This window comes from Scatophagus argus, chromosome 3, assembly GCF_020382885.2.
Source record: "Scatophagus argus isolate fScaArg1 chromosome 3, fScaArg1.pri, whole genome shotgun sequence".
Taxonomy (NCBI): Eukaryota; Metazoa; Chordata; class Actinopteri; family Scatophagidae; genus Scatophagus; species Scatophagus argus.
Genome location: NC_058495.1, coordinates 11,220,183 through 11,242,593, shown reverse-complemented (window position 1 = coordinate 11,242,593; position 22,411 = coordinate 11,220,183). Strand labels below are relative to the sequence as shown.

At 37.7% G+C, this 22,411-nt stretch overlaps 3 protein-coding genes across 6 annotated transcripts; 2 read left to right on the top strand and 1 right to left on the bottom strand.

Annotated features, from left to right (window-relative positions):
• Window positions 1-245: 245 nt before the first annotated feature.
• gnb1b (guanine nucleotide binding protein (G protein), beta polypeptide 1b) lies at window positions 246-11,725 on the bottom strand. Of its 3 annotated transcripts, none has more exons than XM_046383458.1 (11): window positions 11,587-11,725; window positions 6,506-6,614; window positions 6,312-6,350; window positions 6,126-6,232; window positions 5,774-5,837; window positions 4,122-4,284; window positions 3,658-3,724; window positions 3,356-3,557; window positions 2,971-3,187; window positions 2,606-2,721; window positions 246-1,964 (listed from the first exon to the last, which is right to left on the bottom strand). In XM_046383458.1, the coding sequence occupies exons 2-10, from the start codon at window positions 6,560-6,562 to the stop codon at window positions 2,615-2,617; spliced, it is 1,023 nt and encodes a 340-aa protein (XP_046239414.1). In that variant the 5' UTR covers window positions 6,563-6,614; window positions 11,587-11,725; the 3' UTR covers window positions 246-1,964; window positions 2,606-2,614. The 3 variants fall into 3 exon arrangements, with proteins under 3 accessions (XP_046239414.1, XP_046239413.1, XP_046239415.1); XM_046383457.1 differs by having other exon boundaries at window positions 11,299-11,654; XM_046383459.1 differs by lacking the exon at window positions 11,587-11,725 and adding an exon at window positions 8,698-9,755.
• Window positions 11,726-14,723: 2,998 nt separating this feature from the next.
• LOC124057125 (calmodulin-like protein 6) lies at window positions 14,724-17,789 on the top strand. The gene is made up of 4 exons (XM_046385261.1): window positions 14,724-14,847; window positions 16,620-16,764; window positions 17,038-17,138; window positions 17,746-17,789. Exons 1-4 carry the CDS (start codon window positions 14,724-14,726, stop codon window positions 17,787-17,789), a joined length of 414 nt encoding a protein of 137 aa, XP_046241217.1.
• A 374-nt stretch (window positions 17,790-18,163) lies between these two features.
• On the top strand, window positions 18,164-22,411 carry si:ch211-161c3.5 (uncharacterized protein C3orf18 homolog). Of its 2 annotated transcripts, none has more exons than XM_046383443.1 (5): window positions 18,164-18,603; window positions 19,535-19,965; window positions 20,210-20,235; window positions 20,447-20,576; window positions 20,895-21,956. In XM_046383443.1, exons 2-5 carry the CDS (start codon window positions 19,705-19,707, stop codon window positions 20,898-20,900), a joined length of 423 nt encoding a protein of 140 aa, XP_046239399.1. In that variant the 5' UTR covers window positions 18,164-18,603; window positions 19,535-19,704; the 3' UTR covers window positions 20,901-21,956. The 2 variants fall into 2 exon arrangements, with proteins under 2 accessions (XP_046239399.1, XP_046239398.1); XM_046383442.1 differs by lacking the exon at window positions 20,895-21,956 and adding an exon at window positions 21,963-22,411 and having other exon boundaries at window positions 18,170-18,603.

The following is a 22,411-nucleotide window of genomic DNA, read 5'->3' as shown; positions in this document are numbered from 1 at the left end:
AAGCGGACACTTAATCAACTGGCTGTTTTTTTATTTTAAGTTTGTCATGTGTATTTCGTCTTACTCTAATCCCTACCCTGCTTTAACAAGTCACAATATTCTCACAATTATAAATTGCTGCTCCTGAAGCAGACTAATGTTGAATATATATGACAAATCAATATAACGAAATTTAGGCAACATTATACACCCTGAAATAAACAGAGAAACTATTAAAAGCTTTAGGATTCAACTCAACTAAGAGATCTCAAACAGCTTTTTATTACATTTTTCAATCAATAACAGTACAATTTAGTACAGTATCTATCTTGCATCCAGCTCACCGTGTAACACCAACAGACTGAAATGAAATACAAAAAGTGAAAGGTACATAAGGGTGCAGAGCTCTATAATATTAATGGAAAGAGAAAAGGGAATCCATCTCAGTTGAATTGCATTTTCACTTGTGGCCACACACGAATACATCACATTTATTGTACATCATTGCAGAAAAAAAAAAGAAAAGTGAAAATATGTCACAACTTTAACAAAAGTGCTTATGTATACAGTGAAATGTTGTCATTCAGATGTTCCAATTTTCAATTTAAGACCAAGAAAAAAAAAATGTACAAAAGTTTTAGCATGGACAGCATGTGAGGACGATTTTGTTCCATTAAGTGTGAAGATTTGAAGGAGAGAAAAGGACTCATCAAGGATAGAATTCTCACAATGATTGTTATAATTATTACAAAAATTGGCATCAATAGAACTGGTAAGCATAATTTACACTAAGTATGCGATCAATATTAAGTCTTTCTCCATTCTTGCTCACTCTGGTGCATAGCGTTACCAGTATTAGTACATGATGTATGCAGAGTTGGAGCCAAAAAAATTGGCTTCTATTAAGTTCAAATCCATATGTTACTCTCCTCTTCAGAAACAAACAAAACAAAACAAAAAAAAATCTAGGATTTTGCACCATTGAAAGCAAGTCTACAGCATGCACATCTAAATTAACTCATGGCAGACAAAATTAAATGTCTTAACTTAAAACATTAGACCATTATTTTCAGACATTGATTTGTACATTTCATTCACAGAGTTGCAACTGCAGTCCCAAGCAAAGGAAGTGTCTATTTAGTCAGGTGAGGTGTTTCACTCAAAGTGGATACTAAGCACAATCCCCCATCCATATAATAAAATTCATCCATGCCCTAATTATCTCAGCACCTACCTTGCTACCCCACCCCTTCCCACCCAAAGTCAAAGGCATGTACAAGAAGTAAGGGGGTTAACTGTATAAGTTACTCGTAATAACTCCTTTTGTACTGGAATGAGCATTCATAACTTATAGCATGTGCTTGGTTAGTTAACATAGTATTAGTTGAGAGGCAAAGCTTCTTCATGTGCAAAAGGCTGTGATGAAACAAAAACAGCTAGTATATAAATACATCATGGACATTTTGAAAGCTGCTCGTGTAATATGATCCAAGCTTTTACTTGCATTACTTGCTGCATGTTTTCTCTCATCTGTCTTATATGATTTAACTGGATTAGAAAGACAAGCTGTAATTCAAACATATCTAAAACCACTAAAGAAATATGACAAAAAGAAAGCCATCAAGAATAACAAACCATCAGAATAGAATTCTTAAAAAAAAAAAAAAAAGTTAAATAATTTGTACAATTACACTCCGACATTTGCTTTCAAGACGCACACATTTGCATGGGATGATAGTGTTGTTTTCTCTTTCAAGGTAACATAAAATGGTCCAAGAAGGAATGCACAAGTTTCTGATTTGATACCACAGGAGATCCTTTCTTAACTAGGTGATAAACAATTGTGCTCTTCTTTGTGTAGGAAAGGCATTGGTTTCCCTTCGTTTTTCTGGTGTCCAAGTCAGTTTAAACAGTGTTGAAGAAGATGCTGTGAACATTCTGAAGTTGTAATGGTCTTCCAGTCAACTTTGGAGTTAAAAGAACATCTGGAAAATAAAGACAAATGAAATTCTTTAGGTAGGACTTTAGGTAACCTACTTTGATCCACAAATTAGCTGATTTAACCTTCTGTGTCATTTTAATAGTGAATGGGCTTGGATCTACCAAAAAGCTATCACACAGAATGGCATTAGAATGATGGCTTAGTTTTTTGGCTTTCTGGGGGAGTCTGACGAATCGAAGACATTTTTTACCAAAAATTGAGAGTAACAGAAAAATGTCAAAATGTTAAAGCCTTAACTCATTGTTAAAACCATGAACATCAATAGTTCGTGCAGCAGCAACATCGTCGTAAAGCAATAAAGCAGCAAACTTCACTTGTTTTAAAGTACTGTCATACATCTGTTACAGCAAGTGCTTATTGGTTTATCTGAAGGGCTCTTCTTGGTCAATCTAATAGATGCACCTTCACCGGTCGTTTCTCCAAACATTGCCTGTATGAAATTCCTGAAACTAGAGCACATTGGCCTCTCGTATTTTTTTTTTTAATACCTAGTATTGGTATCGGAAACAAAAAATCCGGTATCTGAGCTCTACTTAACTGATCTTGTCCTGGAGTTTATCTAGAGTTTATTAAAAATGCAGGGTCAAGAATGTGATAACAATGTGTGAGGGAGGAAAAAAAAACCTTCAGGCTTCAATTCCAGATCTTCAGAAAACTGTCCCAGGATCCCGTTGCAACTGCCATGCCATCATCAGTGACTCCAAGGCAGCTAACACGGTTATCATGTCCAGCCAAGACACCTAGAAAAGATGCCAGATACAACATTCATTTAATATTCAACATCCAACAATACATGGTTCTACCACAAAATCTTAGTTGTACTCCAATTGTGATACTCATAAAATACAATTTATGTAATTGGAACTGAAGGCAATAAACAAGACAGCAAGCAAACAAACCTATTTTATTTGTATATGCAGTATATGAGTATTTTTGTAACATGTAGGAGATATATAGTTGCTATTTGAGATCACACTTCAACTACTTACCAGCACGGTCAGCTTTTAATGTGTCCCACACGTTACAGTTGAAGTCATCATATCCCGCCAGAAGAAGACGGCCACTCTTTGAGAATGCAACAGAGGTGATGCCACAGATGATATTATCATGAGAGTAGGTCATTAATTCCTGATCGGCACGCAGATCAAACAGCCTGCAGGTGGCATCATCGGAGCCCGTGGCAAAGGCGTTGCCATTAGGGAAGAACTAAAAATCACAAAAGAGACCTCTTTACTGAACAACAGAGAAAGACACATAAAAATTAAAGCTACATCTATATAAAACGTTAAAAAAAATCCCAAAGTGTAATTTCAAGTAAAAGAGTACAAATGTATGTAGCATGAAGCACAATTGTCTATTTTTGGAATAACTTACACAAATGGCATTGATGTCAGACTCATGGCCGGTGAACGTCTGTCTGCACATGCCCTCTCGAACATCCCAGAGTTTAGCTGAAGCATCACAAGCACCAGAGACAAATAACCGCGAGTCAGGGGCCAATGACAGGCTCATGACATCACCTGTATGTCCAGCAAATGTAGTTGTCTGCTGGCCAGTCTCAATGTCCCAAAGGGCACTATAAAATAAAATGAACAATTAAGATACCGTTTGCCATTTGTTTTTCACAAAAAATGATGACTTAATAGCAACTCAATGCAGGGAATCCTTTTTCTTACCAAGTGGTATCTCCAGAGCTTGTAACAATCTGGTTGTCATCAAGAAAGCGACAGCAGGACAGATATCCTATATTCAGAGGATCAATAGAGTGGTTATTAAAATGGAATTTCATATTAGATGTTTAACTGGCAGTAGGAAAAAAACATCTAGCAGTCTATATTCAGTTCCCATATTTGCCCAAATATGCATCATTAAAATCACATGTTCTAAGTCACTAAGCTCTTGGATTTATGAACATCTTAATTTTGTAGACACTGACATTATCTGATTTTTAAAATACCATCTTGCCCAGACAAATGTTACCTTACCAGTTCTGTATTCCTAAATATATTGTTTTTTAAAATATATTATATTAAATATAGTGGTTTTATGTATTTTCCATGTTTCCCATCACAAAGGGAACATTGGTGGTTAAAATATTACCAGACAGGAAAAAAGTACAAAATAAAAGAATGTCATATACCTGTATGTCCAGCGAGCTCACGGCTCACGCGTACATTCCCCTCGCGTGTTTTCAGGTTGTAAATCGAGCAGATGTTGTCTAAGCCACCACAGGCCACATAATTTCCTGAAGGTGCATACGCGCAAGTCATGACCCAGGAAGATCGAAGTGGAATGGCATGAACCTACAACAAAGTGACAACACACACAAATATGTTTAGTGAAATTTCTTTAAAAAGAATTGGAATGCCTTTTTACCAATCTGAGAACTTTCAGTTTTTCTGAGGAAAAACCTCTTCTGAAGTATCAGAGTAATTAGTTAATAAATATGTAAGATGACTACTGACACCCTAGTTTTGAAACTATGGAAATCCATTACTGACAGGATTCCATTATAATCGGGATAGGACCAAAATCCAAAACCATTATCATGTAGATGCTAGTCTGATGCATCTTTTCAAAGTCTAACTAATTTTAAAGCTGGGCTTGTCATTTAAATGTGTACTGCTCTTGTACATTCAGCCCAAAAATTAAAGAAAATCCAGGCAAGGTCACCAAGTGAAGCATTTATGACCCAAGTAGTGAGAGTGAGTGAAATGACAACAGAGCACAGAATGTACCGTTTTAGGCATTAGTCAGCATCCTGTACAGTCATGCCCGAATCATTTCCATTTTGATGGAAAGTAATCATATATATCAATCAGCTGCTACTTAGTGGCTCTCACAGATAGTGTAATGTGGCACTAACTGCAGTGTTTCCGCTAGGCCGACTGCTTTGACTTGAGAGAGGATCACATTATTGTGCTGCATGGACCTTATAGCAGTCATACTAGAATTTACTTTTGTGTCTTGTTCCGCACCACTAATGACAGCAAAAACACATAGCAAAGAGCATGAGCAGAGGAAGAGAAGAAAGCAGAAGCTAACCTGTAATTTCAAGGTAAACGTGGGGGGGGGGGGGATTTATTTTGGCCTGGCAGAGGTTCCCGTTGGATTGGTGGTCTGCCAAGCTTGTTTCATTATCAAGGAAACCCTGACCAGTGTTTCGACTTGTGAGTTCTTATAGAAATTAAGGTATCCCATACACAACTGTGACCTCAATCTGACCTGCAAACTTCTTAGTAGGTCTAGAGATACAATGAAAGAATGATTCTTTAATCATTTAATTCCCAGTTGGATTTATTGCCTATTGTATAAAGCTTACTACTTCTACCCATCCCACTTTACTGCACACTAGACAAATCAGCCCCAAAGCAAAGGCCTCTCTCTCAGCTGATCTGCAACACTTTTCGAGTTGTTGTCAAATGAATGCAATATGGATGGTAGGTAGTTTACCTTCAGAAATCTAGTAAAACCTAATGAGTTTCTCAATAGATGTGTTAATAATAATAACAATAATAATAATAATAATGATACACACACACAGCAACTGGAACAATATAAAAAAGCTTACACGGTAGATGGTGTCACTGACGTGAAACTCCAGAAACTATTCCCATATGCATTTCTATCTGCTTTGCCTACAAGTACTTCAAATTTAAAAAATGTAGCAACTGTTACTTTATTTGCATCTAGTTGGCAACACTGACACATCTTCATCAGCAAGTCTCAACCGCTATTGTTATTTCTCTGATTCAATTATTTCATTAATACCTGTCAAAAATGATAACTTACCTTATTTGTGGTATAGCTGTCCCAAATAATGAGTTTGCCATCTTGAGAGGCACTGACCAAGAGCCTACACAAATGAGAACAGCAAGATGAAAACTACCACAATAAAAACTGCAGTAGTCACACAAGATCTATTTTTATCTCAAATCATGAGCCAAATACTGAGGAAAAGATTCTGCCAAACTGCTGAAATACAGTGCAATATTAACCACATCAGTGCAGCATTTCTTACATTTAAGCATTGTCTATCTTTTGCACTTTACTCAACATTTGACACAGAGCAAGTACAGAATGTAACAACATTAACAAAATCTCAATGTGCACAATTGCTCAGAAACTGTAACAGTTAGCTCACCTGGAATCTGTTCCCCAATGCATGGCATAGATTTTAGCCAAATGACCCCGCAGCGTTCGTCTTGTACGCATCTGGATTCGGCCAACGGGGTCAATATTAGCTGTGATCTGAAACATTAGTTATTCTGGTTAATATCAGACCAAATGCTTTTAACATAAGAGAAAGACATAATGTTAAATGCCTTACCTGTGATAGTGTGGCATCTGCACATGCTTTCCTGGCATCCTAAAAAGAAAAACTCAGATCTTTAGGGCAGGATTTCTAAATTTTACATGTATCAATGTTGTAAAGCTTACCTGTGATTTAACTGGATAATGCTATTTTTACTGATAACTGACTGCGTAGGAAAAAGTGTTTACAAAAAATAGTTTGTTACTCACTCTGATCTGATTTTTGAGCTGCTCTGCCTCTTGGCGTAACTGGTCCAGTTCACTCATTTTACTCTGCTTTTTCAATTACCTTACTCCAGCTACCAGGGCACTTGTTGATCTAAAAATGGATAAAAGAGAAGTTAGATCATTCACAAACTGTTCCTCACTTTAAATTCAAGGTCATATTTTCAATAGCAAGCAAAGTGGGCCTGAACTTAACTCAGGCAATACCAAATCTCTTAATGGCAGAATGTTATGATTGAAGAGGATTTTCTGCCTGCTGTCATTTTAATTGACATTTCAATCGACTAAACTGTTTACCTAGAATGTACTGTACATTTTGTGGTTCAACCTTACTTTCCTACCTCAATGTCGCTAACATAATCCTGACACACAATTCAGATTGCCAGACAAATCCTGTTAAGACATGACTTTCCAATGATCCGAAAAGCAGTCATTATCCTGTTGACCTCAATCCTTGGGTTATCAGAATTTCAGCGATCAATAAGCCAATTATATTAATACAGGGCCTCGAGACACTCTCAAATTTCATCTAATAAAATTCATTTTTAAAATTCATGACATGATCCAAATGGTATGCTCCAAATATAATAACCATATCATTTAAGTCTAATTTGTCAAAGCAAATCAATGTATTATTTCATGTCAATTCAAAACAGTTACTTTAGGGAAGACCAAAAAATGACAGGAAATACTCAAGGCATAATGAGCCGTCCTGAACAATACTTGACTTTGTTTATGTGGATCGTGATATCAAAACAAAAAAGTATTAACACAATTACAGGGTGAAACAACACTATCTTAACCAAAACACATCTGGTTACATCTCTGATAAGAATTTTGTATCCGTCAGTTAATGCAACATACAGTGACATATGGCAATCCAAATGGTTGATGACACATGCACATGTAAGTCTACTTACTGAAAGCTATAAAAAGGCAGTTTTTACATCATGGCTGCAAGCCACAGCTGTGAGCAACTTTATATTGTTATTTTTAAAGATCAGTAGCTACATTTCAGTACATTACTTCAGTTGACTTTTAGCCAAACCAACTTGCAATAACTGAAATATTAATTTGTGAAACAGTCACTGGGCTGTCACCAACTTCAGTTATTCTGGGAAAGAGGAGCGCTTGTGCTCAGAACCATCAAATTAAATATTCAAGTAACTAAAATGAGTATTCAAAAGTAATCAGCAAACAAATATCTAACTATCCTTTTAACATGTGAATGTTTAAAATGGTACAGAATTTTTCTGCGGTGCTAAATCAGTCATGATTTCATTTTTGACATCTTAAAAACTGGTTAGCAACCAAAACTTGAATATGGCAAGTTTTAAAAAATAAAATAAAATAAAATGACTGTCAAAAGGCAACTTCCTAGAAATATATTTTACCAAGCATTGGAAGATTACAACCCAGAAACGACATTTCTTGAGTACACAGAAAATATACTATGCAATAAAACAGATGTTTGCATATAACTCATGTAGCAGCTCAAAGTGGACCATTACAATGTAGTTGCCCCAACTTAAGCTCTTCAGCGCAAGATGACCTGGATGACTGAGAATCTACATAGATGTAGAAAAAAAGCTCATCAGCACACCTAATGAACTCTGACTGACTATCTAATCTTATTCAGATTCTTATCAATCTTGGGTTCCCTGTTACCTTACCTGGTGTTTTCCAGTTGGCCTATGTCACTGGAGGTTTCAGGACAAGACTGAACATCTTCTCTATCTGACTATGTTATCCTTTAGGTCCTCTGATTGGTTGACCTTTCTAAACACAGGTTATCCTCTTATGCATTAATCCACAAATAAACATGTCATGGAATGTAACTATTATGCAGTATCATCAAGTGACAGCAGACAACCTCACCTTGAAAACCTCTTAAAATACAGTTGATATTTCAAAACAATATTCTCAACTTTAGTAGAAATTTCTAGGAGTTGCACTCAATATGAGTTGAATCAACTGTGCCGAATTATATTTTCACATAACAAAGTTTACTAATGAAATCTGAGATACAATGGTGTTCATTTTACTAACACGTTATTTATATATACATAAACGCGCATATCAAAAAGTGGGGCAGGCTGGAGTAATTTTACAGATCTAACTTTTAAGTATTCCACATTAAGAAATGTTATTTCCCATTGACCTCTGTGGATGCTTACAGTTAAGGAGTTCCTCTCCCTCATCACTTCTCCTTTCCAAGCGCCTGATCAGGGTCAGCTGACTGCATGATAAACAATGAGCAGTGGCAAACAGCCTGGAGTTGTAGATCACTAGCTGTTCTTGGGTCCCTTAAGGGCAGTCTGTGCCTGCTACTTTCCAAAAGCGTCTCCTACATTTCCATTTAAATTAAAAAATACAAAATGTAACTCTGTCTTCAGTAATACAGACAAGTGAGCTCATCCGTACTGTTAAACAATAATAACGCAATGTTTCACAGATATAAAGCTGGATCACAGAAAGGCCATAACCAGCAATATCACTGAGCATCTCTATAATCCTAAAAGCTAAAATCCCAGTCAATAAATCTCTAATCCTATCCATGTCCACTAACATAAACAGCTGGCAAAGCCAGCCGAAGCATTAGAATTATGTTTTCCCAATCATAAAAGGATGATTTTAATCTTAATTCTTTTACACACAACATGCTTAAACCAAGTGCCTGGATTTACACACGGTTGGTAAAATCACAAGCCAAATGCAGTTCCCCCTCTTCCAGTTGTCCAGTGTGATCAGATACTGTACAATTAGGCTACCACTCTAGCTTTAATAAAACAGGATGAAGCTGCATTTTCAAGGATTCAAAAATTACATACAGAATTGGCAGGCTTAATAGTAATATAGCCAGAAGATTACCAATATAAGAGTACTAAGCAAAAGAATAAATATAGCTAATCTGTAGATTTTCTAAATGATGTCTGTGTGCAGGTTTACCAAACACTGCGTGCTGTGTACTTACAGTTGTCAACGTTACTGTGTGCAGTACTGTGATTTGCCTACAACTGTAGACTAGTTTGCATTGTATTTGAATGGCTCATGAATAGCTGTTTTAGTCAGCCTATTACTCTTACACGGTCAGAAGGTAGGGCCCACAGAGGCTCCACCACACGTTTCAGGCGAAGATTTGTTGCAATTCAGCACAACAATGTAGCAAAATACCGAGGATTAGACTATTAGTGTTTGTCTAGGTTTAATCTGTTTTCGAATTTTACTTAACGCTGCAAAACATAATAACATGACTACCTCTGATGGAAATCTGAGAAGATGCAGCTAAACGCCATCTTGCAGACTGCTGTCCGCTAGTTAGCTTGTTAGCAGCCTTGGCAGTATGGGCCTGCAGGCAGGGCAGAGCTAGTATTCAAGAAAGTAAATGTACTCAGTCATTTTATTAGTAACAGTTTTACTTGCAATTTAACAGTGTCAGGTAAACAAGTAAAACTGGCTTAACGTAAGGCCCACTGAATTACATGGCAGATGAACCAAACAGCTAGTAGCATCTAATGCAAAAAAACGTAACCAAAGCCACCTAAGGGTAGACTCAGCAGCTCTTCCGCAATTACATGGAATGCTATGTAGTTAGCTTTTAAGCCAACAGAGAGGGTAAATCTACAAGCTCGGCCTACAGAAATCCACTTACTTGCATACTAACAATCTCGTTAAACCCGACAGCGCACGGCTGATTTGATTACGACGTATGTTTATTTGGTTTTCTAACCCTACAGTGGACCCGTTCCTGTAAAAACTGCAAGGTCGGGCGGCGATGGGCCGTTTGACTCCAGTTAGAGAGAAATACATTTACAGATAAGGGTGTTTTTCGTGAAGTGGGTGATGCCCTATCATACATCGCTGCATAGACGCCAATTAGCTATCTAGTGATAAATAACTAATGTTAACGTTGCTAACCGAAGTTAAAGGCGTTGCACCGGCTCGGCCGCTCCGTTGCAGGAAGGGAGCAACGTGCTAACTTATTAGATCGGCTTGTAGGAAAAAGGGTGTTAACGCGGCTACAATATATCACGTTAATAAAGTGTGGCTCTTACACATACATACATATATACACACATCTGCGTGAAGTTCCCAAGTTAACTAGTGAGGCTGGCTGTTCTGCTATCGCCAATATCCAATATTTGCTGTCAGTTTGTTTACGGGACGTTTATTGTTCCTGCCCAACCCAGTGTGTCATAATCAACTGATAGCAACATCGTTCAATGTAAAATTTCGAATACAAAGAAACCCAGTACTAACCACTAAAGCTTACAGTTCTAACATTAACGCCACTGTCGTCTTAAATATCGTTTGGCTTCCAACTACCCAGTATTGAATATCGTTCCCGTATTTCAGGCCAAAAGGCACCTCCGCTGGGCCATCACTGTCATCAAGCCTCTCTGGCCAACATTAACGTTACTTCAACCAACCAGCCAGGGGCATTCGGTAACATTAACAGTGGTTAACCTATCTCAGTTGACTGGATGCGTATGCCACGTACATGAAGATAAGTTTAGCAGCTTATTGCTTATTCGCCACAAATACCAAGTGCCAGGATCAACCGCTGCAGATGCTCTTACTACCTTCGTTACTTGCGGCTTATGATAAAATAGCCAACTTAACGTTAGCTAACCGCAGCTAACTAAATGGCTAGGAAGCTAACGATCGCCACCCCACCCCCGGACAGTTAAATTCCGCCACAATTCATCAGCTAACGTTAATGGTATTACCCATTACTGTGACAGATAAAAAATGATAATCGTTTGATTTCACCTTACCTGATTTAATTTGCGTTTGTTTTTGCGTTTGGCATTGACTGGAAAACAAGACAGCGTATACCCCCGATCCACGCATCAACGAACACCACAACGCTAGCTTTCTAACTAGCTAGCCAGCTAGCGTTCGTTTTCCGAGGAGCAGCCCTTCCCGAACGCAGGCTACGGCTAGGAAGCTTGACAACCTCAGTCAACCAACCGGAGAGGGGAGGGGGGGATCACACCCACTAGACTTGTAGTGAAGACACTGCCCAGGCAGGCAAAAAAAGCCAGTCTTTACAGTCACTATACCTCATTAAACAAGACAGCCTACTGTCTTCCTTTTGCCAAGCTTAACATCTGCCCTTTCCGTAGTAACACTCTCGTCCGGCCATCGAACGACGAGATGGGCGCGGTAACCCTGCAGTCAGCGCTGGGAAACCCCACGCTGCATCAGCGATGGTTAGAGAACCTTCGATTGATTGGTGCTTTATCTAACTGCAGTTGGAGATGCCAATGTCATTATATCACTTTGAACAATTGTTCTGCAGTTCTGATTTATTATTTTTGCGTTTCATTATAATGGCCTGAAAGATAAAAGAATATGGTGTGCATTTGTTGTTTTTCCTGCAAACCAGTCCAACTGAAAGACTGAGTCAGTTCGTCAGTCGGGTTCCTATTTGGCTCCTTAAGAAGGAAGTGGTATTAATGCTTCCAGCAGGGCCCTGTAGCTAGCTAATAATGGCAGTGTCAACAACACAATCTGGCCTACCTCATTGGGAAATGGTGTGTTCTGATTTTAATGTGTGTGCAATAGTTTACTATGTGTCTCGGGTACATAGGTATACCGATTCAGAAAACAAATAAATTACAAATAGTGTAGCCCGTGTGTATTCTATTACAATTCCATATAGCATCTGAAGGGTTTCAGCCCCTAACTTCAGCACCTGATGAGTCATTGCCATCTTGTGTTGCACTTCTTAGAAGCTGTCACAGTTTTCACTTTCAGTGAAGTGTCATAAAAGTGGCCCATGTGCAACACAGCAACTTCCCAAAGAACAAACAAACATTAACTGGACTGACATACAGTTCATCTTGGCATTTGGAATCTCTGTACAGTAGTTAGTTAAACTTTATGCAGGAAGTCTCATTGAGCTCAACAACTCTTTTTCAAGGGAGATCTGAGGCTCATTTACGTAAATACAACATTACAACAAGAATGAGGGAGTCATCACAGACATGTTAATTTGAAAAAAAAAAAAATTAACACACGAGTACTCCTATAACTAAAAGTATCTGAAAAGGGAGCATTCAATTTCCTTAAAGGAACAAGTGTTCTTAACTTCAGTTTGTTTTGCATTTCATTCCACTGATAAGGTGCATAGTATCAGAAAACAGAATGTGAAGCATCCACATGTGCCTGCTGGAACTCACCGAAAGTAATTGCTTTCCATGTAACTAACACACCAAATTGATAAATTTGCTTATAAAATTGAATTTCTGTCAGGTAAATATATTGAACAAATTAACTAAGATTCTGGAGAGGGTCACAACTTGAAGCACCTGCTGAGCCTACTTCCCTTATACCTGGTTCACCAGTCCTCTCCTGCTTGTTTTAGTTTTCTCAGGTCACCCACCTTTCCCTTCCATTATCTATTCACCTTCCACCTATGCCTCTCCACATCCATCCATCATCTCATCTATCACTGTAACTCCTTTATCATGCCTCCTTCATTCAGTCTTAAGTGTAGCTCTTCTCTCCTTCTCTCTCACTCCTTTCTCTCTGTTCAGACAGTATGTAATGCTGTCTGAGGTTCAGGGTAGGCTAGGGTGGCACAACAACAAACCCTCCTCCCAACCATCTTGGTTATCTGTTTCAGACCACCCTACCCATCCATCCATCCATTCATCTATCCATCCATCTATCCTCCACATCCAACACTATCTCAAGTCACTAATTATTGAGTCAAATGTTGTGGTGTTATCCATTCTAGTCTAGATATAAAGTTGACATTTAAAAGTTCATTCCCAAAACAATCTCACCATAAAATTCCTTTACTATAAGATTTAAAACAGTAGTTGTAATATATAATACCTTTTCTTAAGTCAGTCTATGCCAAAAGGCCAATTTTGGCTTTTTAAGTTTTATCACATTGATTTTTTGACCACCCTCTTATTTTTTGAACACTCTATGGTATCTGTATTCTTAACTAAAAGATGTCTTTAAAACACCCTGGTGCCAGGTACCTAGCTTCGCCTGGCAGTGAAGCAAATTAGCAACGGCAGTTGAGTTTGATCACCAGACATGTAATTTTTAAACCCTTTTGTGTATATATATATCTATCTATCTATAGATATATATATATAGATATATATATCAAGTAAACTTTTGTTTTGTGTAGGTTGACTGACCAGCATTTTCATTCATTCTTCTATGTGGTTGTTTTCGCATTTGCTATGTCTCAAGGGAACATTCTTTTGTTATGGCTGATTCTGACTTCTGGCTCATTATAAGTTAGAATACAGAACAATATGTATTTCCACTGTAGTGTTTTATTCATTAACTTGCTGATAATCAGCTAATATAAATATTAAGACCCAATGCCTTGATAATGTCTGGGTTACAGTTTCTCTTTTGGTTTACTTGGTACTGTATCTCCACTCAAACTCCATACACACAGGATAACTGGGGGGATGTGGCATACCGACATTCATCTTCCCCTTGAATAACATATGTGAAATTCTTAATGTTCCCATCGCGATGTTGGAAATAACTTCTTGTAGTTAGGTGTCTCCTTATTTGGCCATCTTCTTTCACAAGTGTCACTGTGGGATGTACAAACACTTGCTAATAGCTAACAGCAAGTTAACTGCAGTTCCAGAGGTGGACCATATGATGTTGAGATCAAAAAATATATCTGATTGCTTAGACAATTTTCTGTCTTGGTTACTTTGAGAAGAGCATTGCATTTTAACTAATTACAACTCTACCAAGCCAGCTATTTTCTAATTTAACTATGCTGTTTACCATTTGTTAGTTGAGATCAGTATCCAAGTATTCCTCATGGGCAATTATCAAGTCCATCCTTAAAGTGCCATAGAAGGTCTTGAGGCATGCTCTTCTAAGCTCTGGGGATACAGCATTAGAAGTATAGTGGTGATGAGGCTAAGGCATTCCCTCATTCTACAGTAAGTGCTTGTCCTCAGCCGTGTTTGAACTACCAGGAAAATGGTAAGAACCTTATGAGAAAGAAAGTTAATATATAAAATTGTTAATTGAATGAATGAATTAGTTCCAGAAGCTTTGCTGTGCTGATCTACATTACTTTTGATAAATCTTGCTAACTGCAAATGTGAAATAATGCACCTCGCCAAACCACTTCCTTATTTTGTTCCAGGCCAACAATTTAACACAAGAGCAGATTATAGAGTACAAAGGAGTTTTTGAGATGTTTGATGAAGAGGGGGATGGAGATGTGAAGACACAGGAGCTGGAGAGACTGATGAGTTTAATGGGAATCAATCCTACGAAGAGAGAACTCAGCCAGATGGCCAAAGATGTTGACAAAGACGGTGAATAAGCCTGCATAATACCATTCTCTAAAAGACATCTATCAAATGGATTATTTTATTCTTAATGTTTATCAACATTTGCGTGGCAGCTGGTTCACCAAGTTTAGGATAACATAGATTAAGTGATCTATTTTCTCAGAGCTAGCAAATTGCTTAAACTTAAGCTTTATTAGGTATAAATAAAATGTCATCCAGTACAACAAACCCACCATAAATCATGTGATGTTGAAGCATGTGATCTTAACTTTTTCATTCCAGAAAGCTGTTGATTCAACTCTACTCAAGACTATAGTGGTGTATTTAACTGTTATATATTTAGATGATATTGTATTAATTGCCTTTAAGCAATGCTTTGCATGTATTCTGAACTGCACCTGGAGGTGAGGATGGAAGTGGATGCTTTATCTGTCTAAAGTTCAAGTCGAACAAAGTAAGTATGTGCAATTCCTGTGCTAAATTAGGTTCTCTAATGATAGCCCAGCCATTCACATCAGCGAAAGTTTGCCATTAACATTAGCTAAAGTGCTGGAAGGTAGATTAAATGGGTATTTGCCACTTGCTCTGATAAGGTTAAGATAAATTAATCTTAAAACAAACATGGTATTACCCTTTGCAGCCGAGTCAGGACTTTAATTACAAATCAATAGATTGAGGCTTTATTAAGCAAACCCGTGTGCAACTTTTAAAAAGAATAACATCTTTCTAAATGCATTATAAAAAGCATGATAATATTATGAAGTTACTATTAACACTGAAGAGTGTTGTTTTCACTGCGCCTAGTGATTTATGCAAGTTACTACATAAAACACTAGGTGTCAGTATTTCACTAGGTGTGATTTGTGTGTATTGGGCTTTACTTATTCGAAAGACTGATAGCACCATCCACACCCAAACACACAAACACTGATCTCCAGACATGGCGTTAACATCTTGCAATTTAACAGCTGGAAAATGTTGCTTAATTAAGATGTTTTTAATATCCATTTTTTTTCCTGATGAGAATTGATACTTTTTCTAAAATGTACAGCCTAATCCAAGCACTTAGTTCCCTGATAGTAACAAATTATTTCCTGCTAACTCTGTGAAAAGTTATGATGCAGAAAAGTCACAGTAGAATAAAATCTAAGGCTACGGCCTATATCCTGTAAGAATAGCTGTTGTGTCAAAAGTTCCCTTTAACGTGACTGACAAAACTTAGTTATATCTGTTATGCTGGAGGATGTAATTTACCATTTCCTTTCCTGTTTCCTATTTCCTTTACTCTTACCCTTCTCTCTCTGAACTGAAAAGGGGAAAGAACAAATCTAATCTTTATTAATTCTCTACTGGCGTTTAGATGTATTGTATCCACATACAAAATTTAGATACTTTGAAAAATTATAATACATGACATGTTTCAGCTTTTATATTTCTTTTATGTACTTAATATGTATGAAAATGGAAGTCATTCTTTAATCCTTAAATGTTAATTTTTCAGGACCTTTTTCCAGGACAGTCGTGGAAAGAAGCTCAGTTTGTTTTTTAGAGATACAGCATGTTGGGGAGCTTATAATTATAGTAAAGCCTGTGGTGTTGAACCACATTAAATCCAACATCACTGCACTTAAAAATCACATGATTTCTAATGCACTGTTTTTATCTGCTATGTACAGTATGTATGTATTTGCCAATACAAATATATCTGTCTTTGTGTACAAACAACAAACAAAAGTTACTGAGTGGCACACAAATAATGATGTTTTCTTTAAGTTGATATTTTTGTGACATTTCAGGTAAAGGTATATTTAACTGTGACAGCTTCCTGGGTCTGATGGCACTGTACCACGAAAGAACCAAGAACCAGGATGCTGAACTCAGAGCTGCTTTTAAAGTATTTGACAAAGAGGCCAAGGGATATATTGACTGGAACACACTCAAGTAAGAATAAGTGATGAGAAAAGAAAAACATTAAGTTTCTCAAGAATAAATTAATAAAGTCTTTATTAACTCTTAATTTGATCAATGGCTGCTTTGCACCTTCAACTAAATATCAACTAAGTAACAAGTAATGACTTATTTTTTCCTACATTAAAATCCAGAAAAATAAATAAGAGAACTCAGTGAACATGAACATGCCCATCGGTTTATTTACTCAGTGTTAACTTGGGTTTGTCACCAATGTGATGTGTTTCCTTTATGCTTAATTTGCAGATATGTGCTGATGAATGCAGGAGAACCACTTAACGAGGTTGAGGCAGAGCAAATGATGAAGGAGGCAGATAAAGATGGAGATGGAACCATTGATTATGAAGGTACGGGTGTATTTTCATGTTCTAAATTATAGGCAATAACAACTCGAAAAAAAATTGATTTCATTGAAGATATTAGATATATTTAGTCTTAATGGAAGGTAGTTATCAAAGTGTACATTTCGCCTGTACTCTACTGCTGTTCTGATTTGAAGAAATCTTGATTTCTCTCAGATTCAGTAAGAACTGTTTGGGTCAAAAAGGCAGTAATATATATATATATTAACAAACTGAAAGTATACTGAATAATGTAAATTAAATTAAATGTTATTAACACTACAGCCTTCAATAAAATTATAAATTTGCTTGAACATTATATTCATGTTTCAGACTGACTCTAGGACTCTGGAACCTGTCAAATATTGTTGTGTATTAGGAAATTCAAAAAGATATGACCCTTAACACACTGTAGTTTTCTGGCATGTGTTTATATTTGGGAGTTTTATTAGAAATATATATATATATATATATATTTATATATATATAAAAAACAAGTGTATTCAAAATGTGTACTTATTCTGAATAAATAACATAAAATAAGTGAAGTAAATTATAAGTAAGGAAATTATAGCAATATTATGCCATTTACTGCTCATTTGGACTTTTTCAGAATTTGTGGCCATGATGACTGGGAACTTGTTCAAAATGAGCTGAAGACCTTGTGGATATTCTGCAGCAGTTGTGAACATGTGTTACAATTACACACAATTATTAAACAGTGTCATTTTTTAGCTTTCAACATATTTCTTGTACAAATGGAAAAGTGTGCAATCGCAGGCAATTTGTGAATAACTGTACAAATCCTTCACATTAAAGCAAAAGATATAATCTGAGAGTGATTTGTCAATGATTTATCTGATTTTTATGGAGTAAATTCACATCATTGAGGATTAGACAAGAGTCATCATAGGGTTAATTTCCTCAGACTTGCTACCCGGATGCAGTCATTCACATGAGTCTGACAGCATCTGGTGTGCTGAGCCATTAAATCCCATTCTCACCCCTGCAAAGCCAAACAGACAGCTGAGGGAACCAACCGCATCTGTCATCTTCAAGCCATTAGACCAATTGCAGGGTGAAGGGGGAGGGAGTTTGCCGAACTGATCTCTGTTTGCAGCATCCCTAGAGCAGCCACTGTTGTGTGAAATACAAGAAAGGGCAAGACAGGGGGAGTAGATCCTCGGAGACAATCTAAGAACGGGAGGGGGATCTCTTGGAGGCTGCCAGGATAGGGTTACTTTGGTGTGTGGAGTCCATCTTCAGAGAAAATGGCTGTTTTATCAGTGTAAACAGCCTGAGCAGTACCTGCATTGGTAAAGGGGGGAAACAGAAGAAGAGGAGGAGGAGGAGGAGGAGGAGGGGCAGCTGCTGAAGGAAATGCTGCCTCTTCCAATGAAAATTTCCCTTCTCTAGCCAGCCCTGGCCTCTCCGCAGCTCACCTCTGAAGTCATGTATTTTGTATGTTAAGGTACGTATGGACCTCTAATCTGAGAGGACACATGCAGTAAGAGCTGGTCACGTTGGCAGGATTAGTGGCTCAGCTGTTTGCACAGGACAGCTGAGATAGAGTGCATCTTGACTAAAAATATCATGTTATGTATGAGTAAGACAGTCATTAGACCATAATATGATTCAGACAAAGATGTTAAATGTTGCAGGTTCTGCCTTTGTTGCAGTGCAGGGGTTGTTAAGTGGGAAAACAGCAATGACTGAATACAGCCTTTGCTTTTCATTGGTTGCTTCAGCTGCACATGTTCCTCATTAAGAGCAGAAGCAGACAGGATGCACTACAGGGAGAGGAATGGATCATGTGTCTGTTTTCACTGCCTTCCTGTGTCAGCATGTAACATTGCTTTAAAATGAGAAGCATGCTCATTTTTAAAAACTGCTCATACATTTAGATGTTCAGGATAAATTGCTGTTCACGCTCATGGGACGTGTACAGCATGTGTGTGTGTGTGTGTGTGTAGGTGGGAGGTACATGTACTGAGCTTTGGATGCAGTGGATATTTATGGAAGCTGTGTGTGTGGTTGTGTGTGTGTAGGTGTAAGTTTGATTTTGACGTTTTGAACGCGCGGGCAACACATTTCCGCACACAGAACGTTACAGTTTGAGTGGTTAGTATTCCTCTGTGTTTTATCAAGTTTGTTATGCCACTTTCCTCCTGTGCCTTTGCTACCCACATCCTGCCCTGAAACACCTACCACAATGCCGCTGGCACAATCAGCCGCGGTTTGATGAAATCAAGGGTGGGGTGCACCAAATACTGAAATTTTTAAATTAAAGGAATTAAAGGATCACCTCACCTTTATTCAAATTCCCAACAATGCATTTTATCCTGCAATGAGTAAAATAACTCTTTATCACTCACTTACTGTTTTGCCTTTTTTTGTTTCAGGTTTTATTCTCCAGATTATATGGCCAGCGAATTGTCAATGCCGTAGCAGACCTCGTACCAGAGGGAAGACACCTATTCTGACCATGAGTCACACTAGATGCTGAGCGGCACAGCAACATCCACACAGAAATTGAAATTACATCCTTCAGTTGAAACAGTTACACCTGACCATGGCTGCAACTGCAGCTAAGACAACTACAAGTTTTCTCTCCACATCTGCCACGACCACAGCAGTCCCCTTCCTCTCGACAAGCTCAAGTGCCAGAGACAATGTCACCTCCAGAACAACATTAATGACTGTTACTATAACGACAAACGAGACCAGCTTCAATGCCACCACATTTCCAGAGCCGGTGATTGAGAGCTCAGGAATGGGAATGGTGCTTGTGCCGTTTGGCATCATCACTGTCATTGGCTTAGCAGTGGTCATTGTAAGGAAGCATTTCAATATTGTTGCCTCAAAAATAGCATTTGTTTCAATAGAAATGAATTTTCTCTGAATGAGCTGGAACGCCTTGACCTACTGTGTCCAGTATATCACATTTGTGTATATTTGTCTTTAGACACCTCAGACATAATATATTCTCGCACTGAATCATTTCGATCTAACAAGTTACACTTCTCAATAACACTACTTGTTTTTGGTCTCATTATATCTCTCTTTCTCCATCCTAGATGCTGTATATTCGGAAGAGGAAGCGGTAAGTTTTAATTTACTTTACATAAGGGTGTCCTAAAGAGGGGCCTGGTGTCAATATCTAGTTTGTCAATATCTAGAGTGCTGATTGCACTGGAGTTAATGGGAACATGAAGACAACAGGGTACATACAATTTTGCCCCAAGGGCAGAAGGTGGATGGTTGCTTGGGGCCAGCAATTTTCCCCTGACTGGACTTAACCTATCATCATACAGGCTTGAGAAGCTAAGACACCAACTCATGCCCATGTACAACTTTGACCCGGCTGAAGAACAAGATGACCTGCTGGAACAGGAACTACTAGACCACGGCCGGGAAGGCAGCCTCACAGGTCCCAATGCCAAGGTAAGCTGGAAAGAATTTGGTACAAAGATTATTATCTATGCCCTTGCATGAAACACTGTGTCTGTTTGGCAGAATTAAAAGTGTTCCATTTCAAGTGGTGAATGCTTTGATGAACACTGAAATCACCATAACTATATATATACACACATATATATATATACGTCTATAGAACAGAACAGAATAGACATTAATGGAAAGTTCTAAACATCAGCTTAGATGGTGTTTCATATCAAACTTTTTGCCAGTTAGCTAAAAGGTAACTGCTAATAGCTGTTAATATGCAACTGTCATAATTTATCTTTCTTTATTTCTTTTAAGTTTTGACAATGGCTTAATGATAAAAGGCAAACATGGTAAAGTATCACCTGCGTGACTTTTGAACCATCTCTCTAAACCTTCTTTTTTCCCCTCACAATTCCCCTTGTTTCACGCTATTGTCACAGTCTCAGTATCTCAAACTACAACAACAAAACAAACCAAACAGTTTGTTAAATGTTTGTAAAATTTTTTATATGAATTAATTTTATGTAAACTAATCTATTTAAAGTATATTTAACAGAGGACACACATGTACACACTTAACCTGTGAACCTCCATATTAAACTTCATCCTTTCCTTTCTGCTCCTTCTACTTAATACTTTTAACATCAAATATTCCAGGGGCCACATGAGCACAAAAAGTATGCACCTTTTGCGTTATTTGCAAATAATCCAGTATGATGCATGTACTAAACACACCATCACATGTCAATGACTTCCGGAGATAAATAAAATAAACAGCCAGAGTGATATGTTGAGAAGTACTGATAAAGAAAAGCAAGTAAATGCAGTTTTATTTATTTTATGATATTCTAGTGATTTCCATTCAGTAGCCAGAGTTTCAAAACATGAACTGAAGCTCAACAAGTCAAGCTCAAGACCCACTTACTAGCTTCTTCTGTAGCCTTCAATTGTCTCTCACACATAGCAACTGAATGCAAGCCATGACAACTGAGTAAATCTATTCGTTGATGAAGTACATGAAATGAAGTTGAAAGCCTGCAAAATAGGTGGTAAGTGGACCTTAGTTAATATTATTTGTGTCAAATGCCATGGTGAGCACTGAGAAGAATGTATGCCGGCATTTTTAACACATTTTAATTTGTCATTTTTACACAGTGAACTCACTACATACTCCGAACTGTTTGCATACTTTATGGTTTTATACATGTGGCCTCAGGTCCTAACATTTTCTCTGGTTTCAGCCTATTTAGCTGTTTTGATGGTTCCTATAGTTAAACAAACATAATATTGCACCGATACAACTAGTTGTCACAGTTTCTTACATTTCAAAGCTGGAGTCACTATGTCACCTTATTGTCATTAACAGTATTATGTCCTCTGCAGACTCTCACAACCTCCCAGGGAACCACGCAGAGGCCCAGTCGCCTGGTCTTCACCGATGTAGCCAAAGCTCTCAACGCTTAGTACTTCTCTTCCATTAAATGATATCAGTTTTTTGGGGGCCTGTGGCGTCATTGACATACAGACTGTCACTCAGGAAGGAAAACAAAGGGACAACTGGACTGTTTTTGGGAACAGCTGGAGCTTTGGTTAACATTTTCATCACTAAAACACAGAATGTGAAATTGAAGTGATTTTCAGATTATGGATTAAAAAAAAACAAACCATAAGGTGCATGTATAATAAGGGTGCATAACAGGGGCATCGTGTATGATCTTACACTGTTATCATTTGGCGCACAAATGGAGTGTGATGCACTTTCCTTAAATCATGTCGTGTCATTGCTGTTAAAATGTTTCGTAGCTTGTCAGTAAAGTTCTTCTGAGCTTCGA

Coding starts and splice junctions, on each gene's coding strand:
- LOC124057125 (XM_046385261.1), top strand. CDS start 14,724: ATGTTTGATGAAGAGGGGGATGGAGATGTGAAGACACAGGAGCTGGAG. Junction 14,848..16,619: donor CAAAGATGTTGACAAAGACG/GTGAATAAGCCT, acceptor GTGACATTTCAG/GTAAAGGTATATTTAACTGT. Junction 16,765..17,037: donor ATTGACTGGAACACACTCAA/GTAAGAATAAGT, acceptor CTTAATTTGCAG/ATATGTGCTGATGAATGCAG.
- si:ch211-161c3.5 (XM_046383442.1), top strand. CDS start 19,705: ATGGCTGCAACTGCAGCTAAGACAACTACAAGTTTTCTCTCCACATCT. Junction 20,236..20,446: donor TATATTCGGAAGAGGAAGCG/GTAAGTTTTAAT, acceptor ATCATCATACAG/GCTTGAGAAGCTAAGACACC. Junction 20,577..21,962: donor TCACAGGTCCCAATGCCAAG/GTAAGCTGGAAA, acceptor TGTCCTCTGCAG/ACTCTCACAACCTCCCAGGG.
- gnb1b (XM_046383458.1), bottom strand. CDS start 6,562: ATGAGTGAACTGGACCAGTTACGCCAAGAGGCAGAGCAGCTCAAAAAT. Junction 6,233..6,311: donor CAGATGCCACACTATCACAG/GTAAGGCATTTA, acceptor CTAATGTTTCAG/ATCACAGCTAATATTGACCC. Junction 5,838..6,125: donor CATTGGGGAACAGATTCCAG/GTGAGCTAACTG, acceptor TCATTTGTGTAG/GCTCTTGGTCAGTGCCTCTC.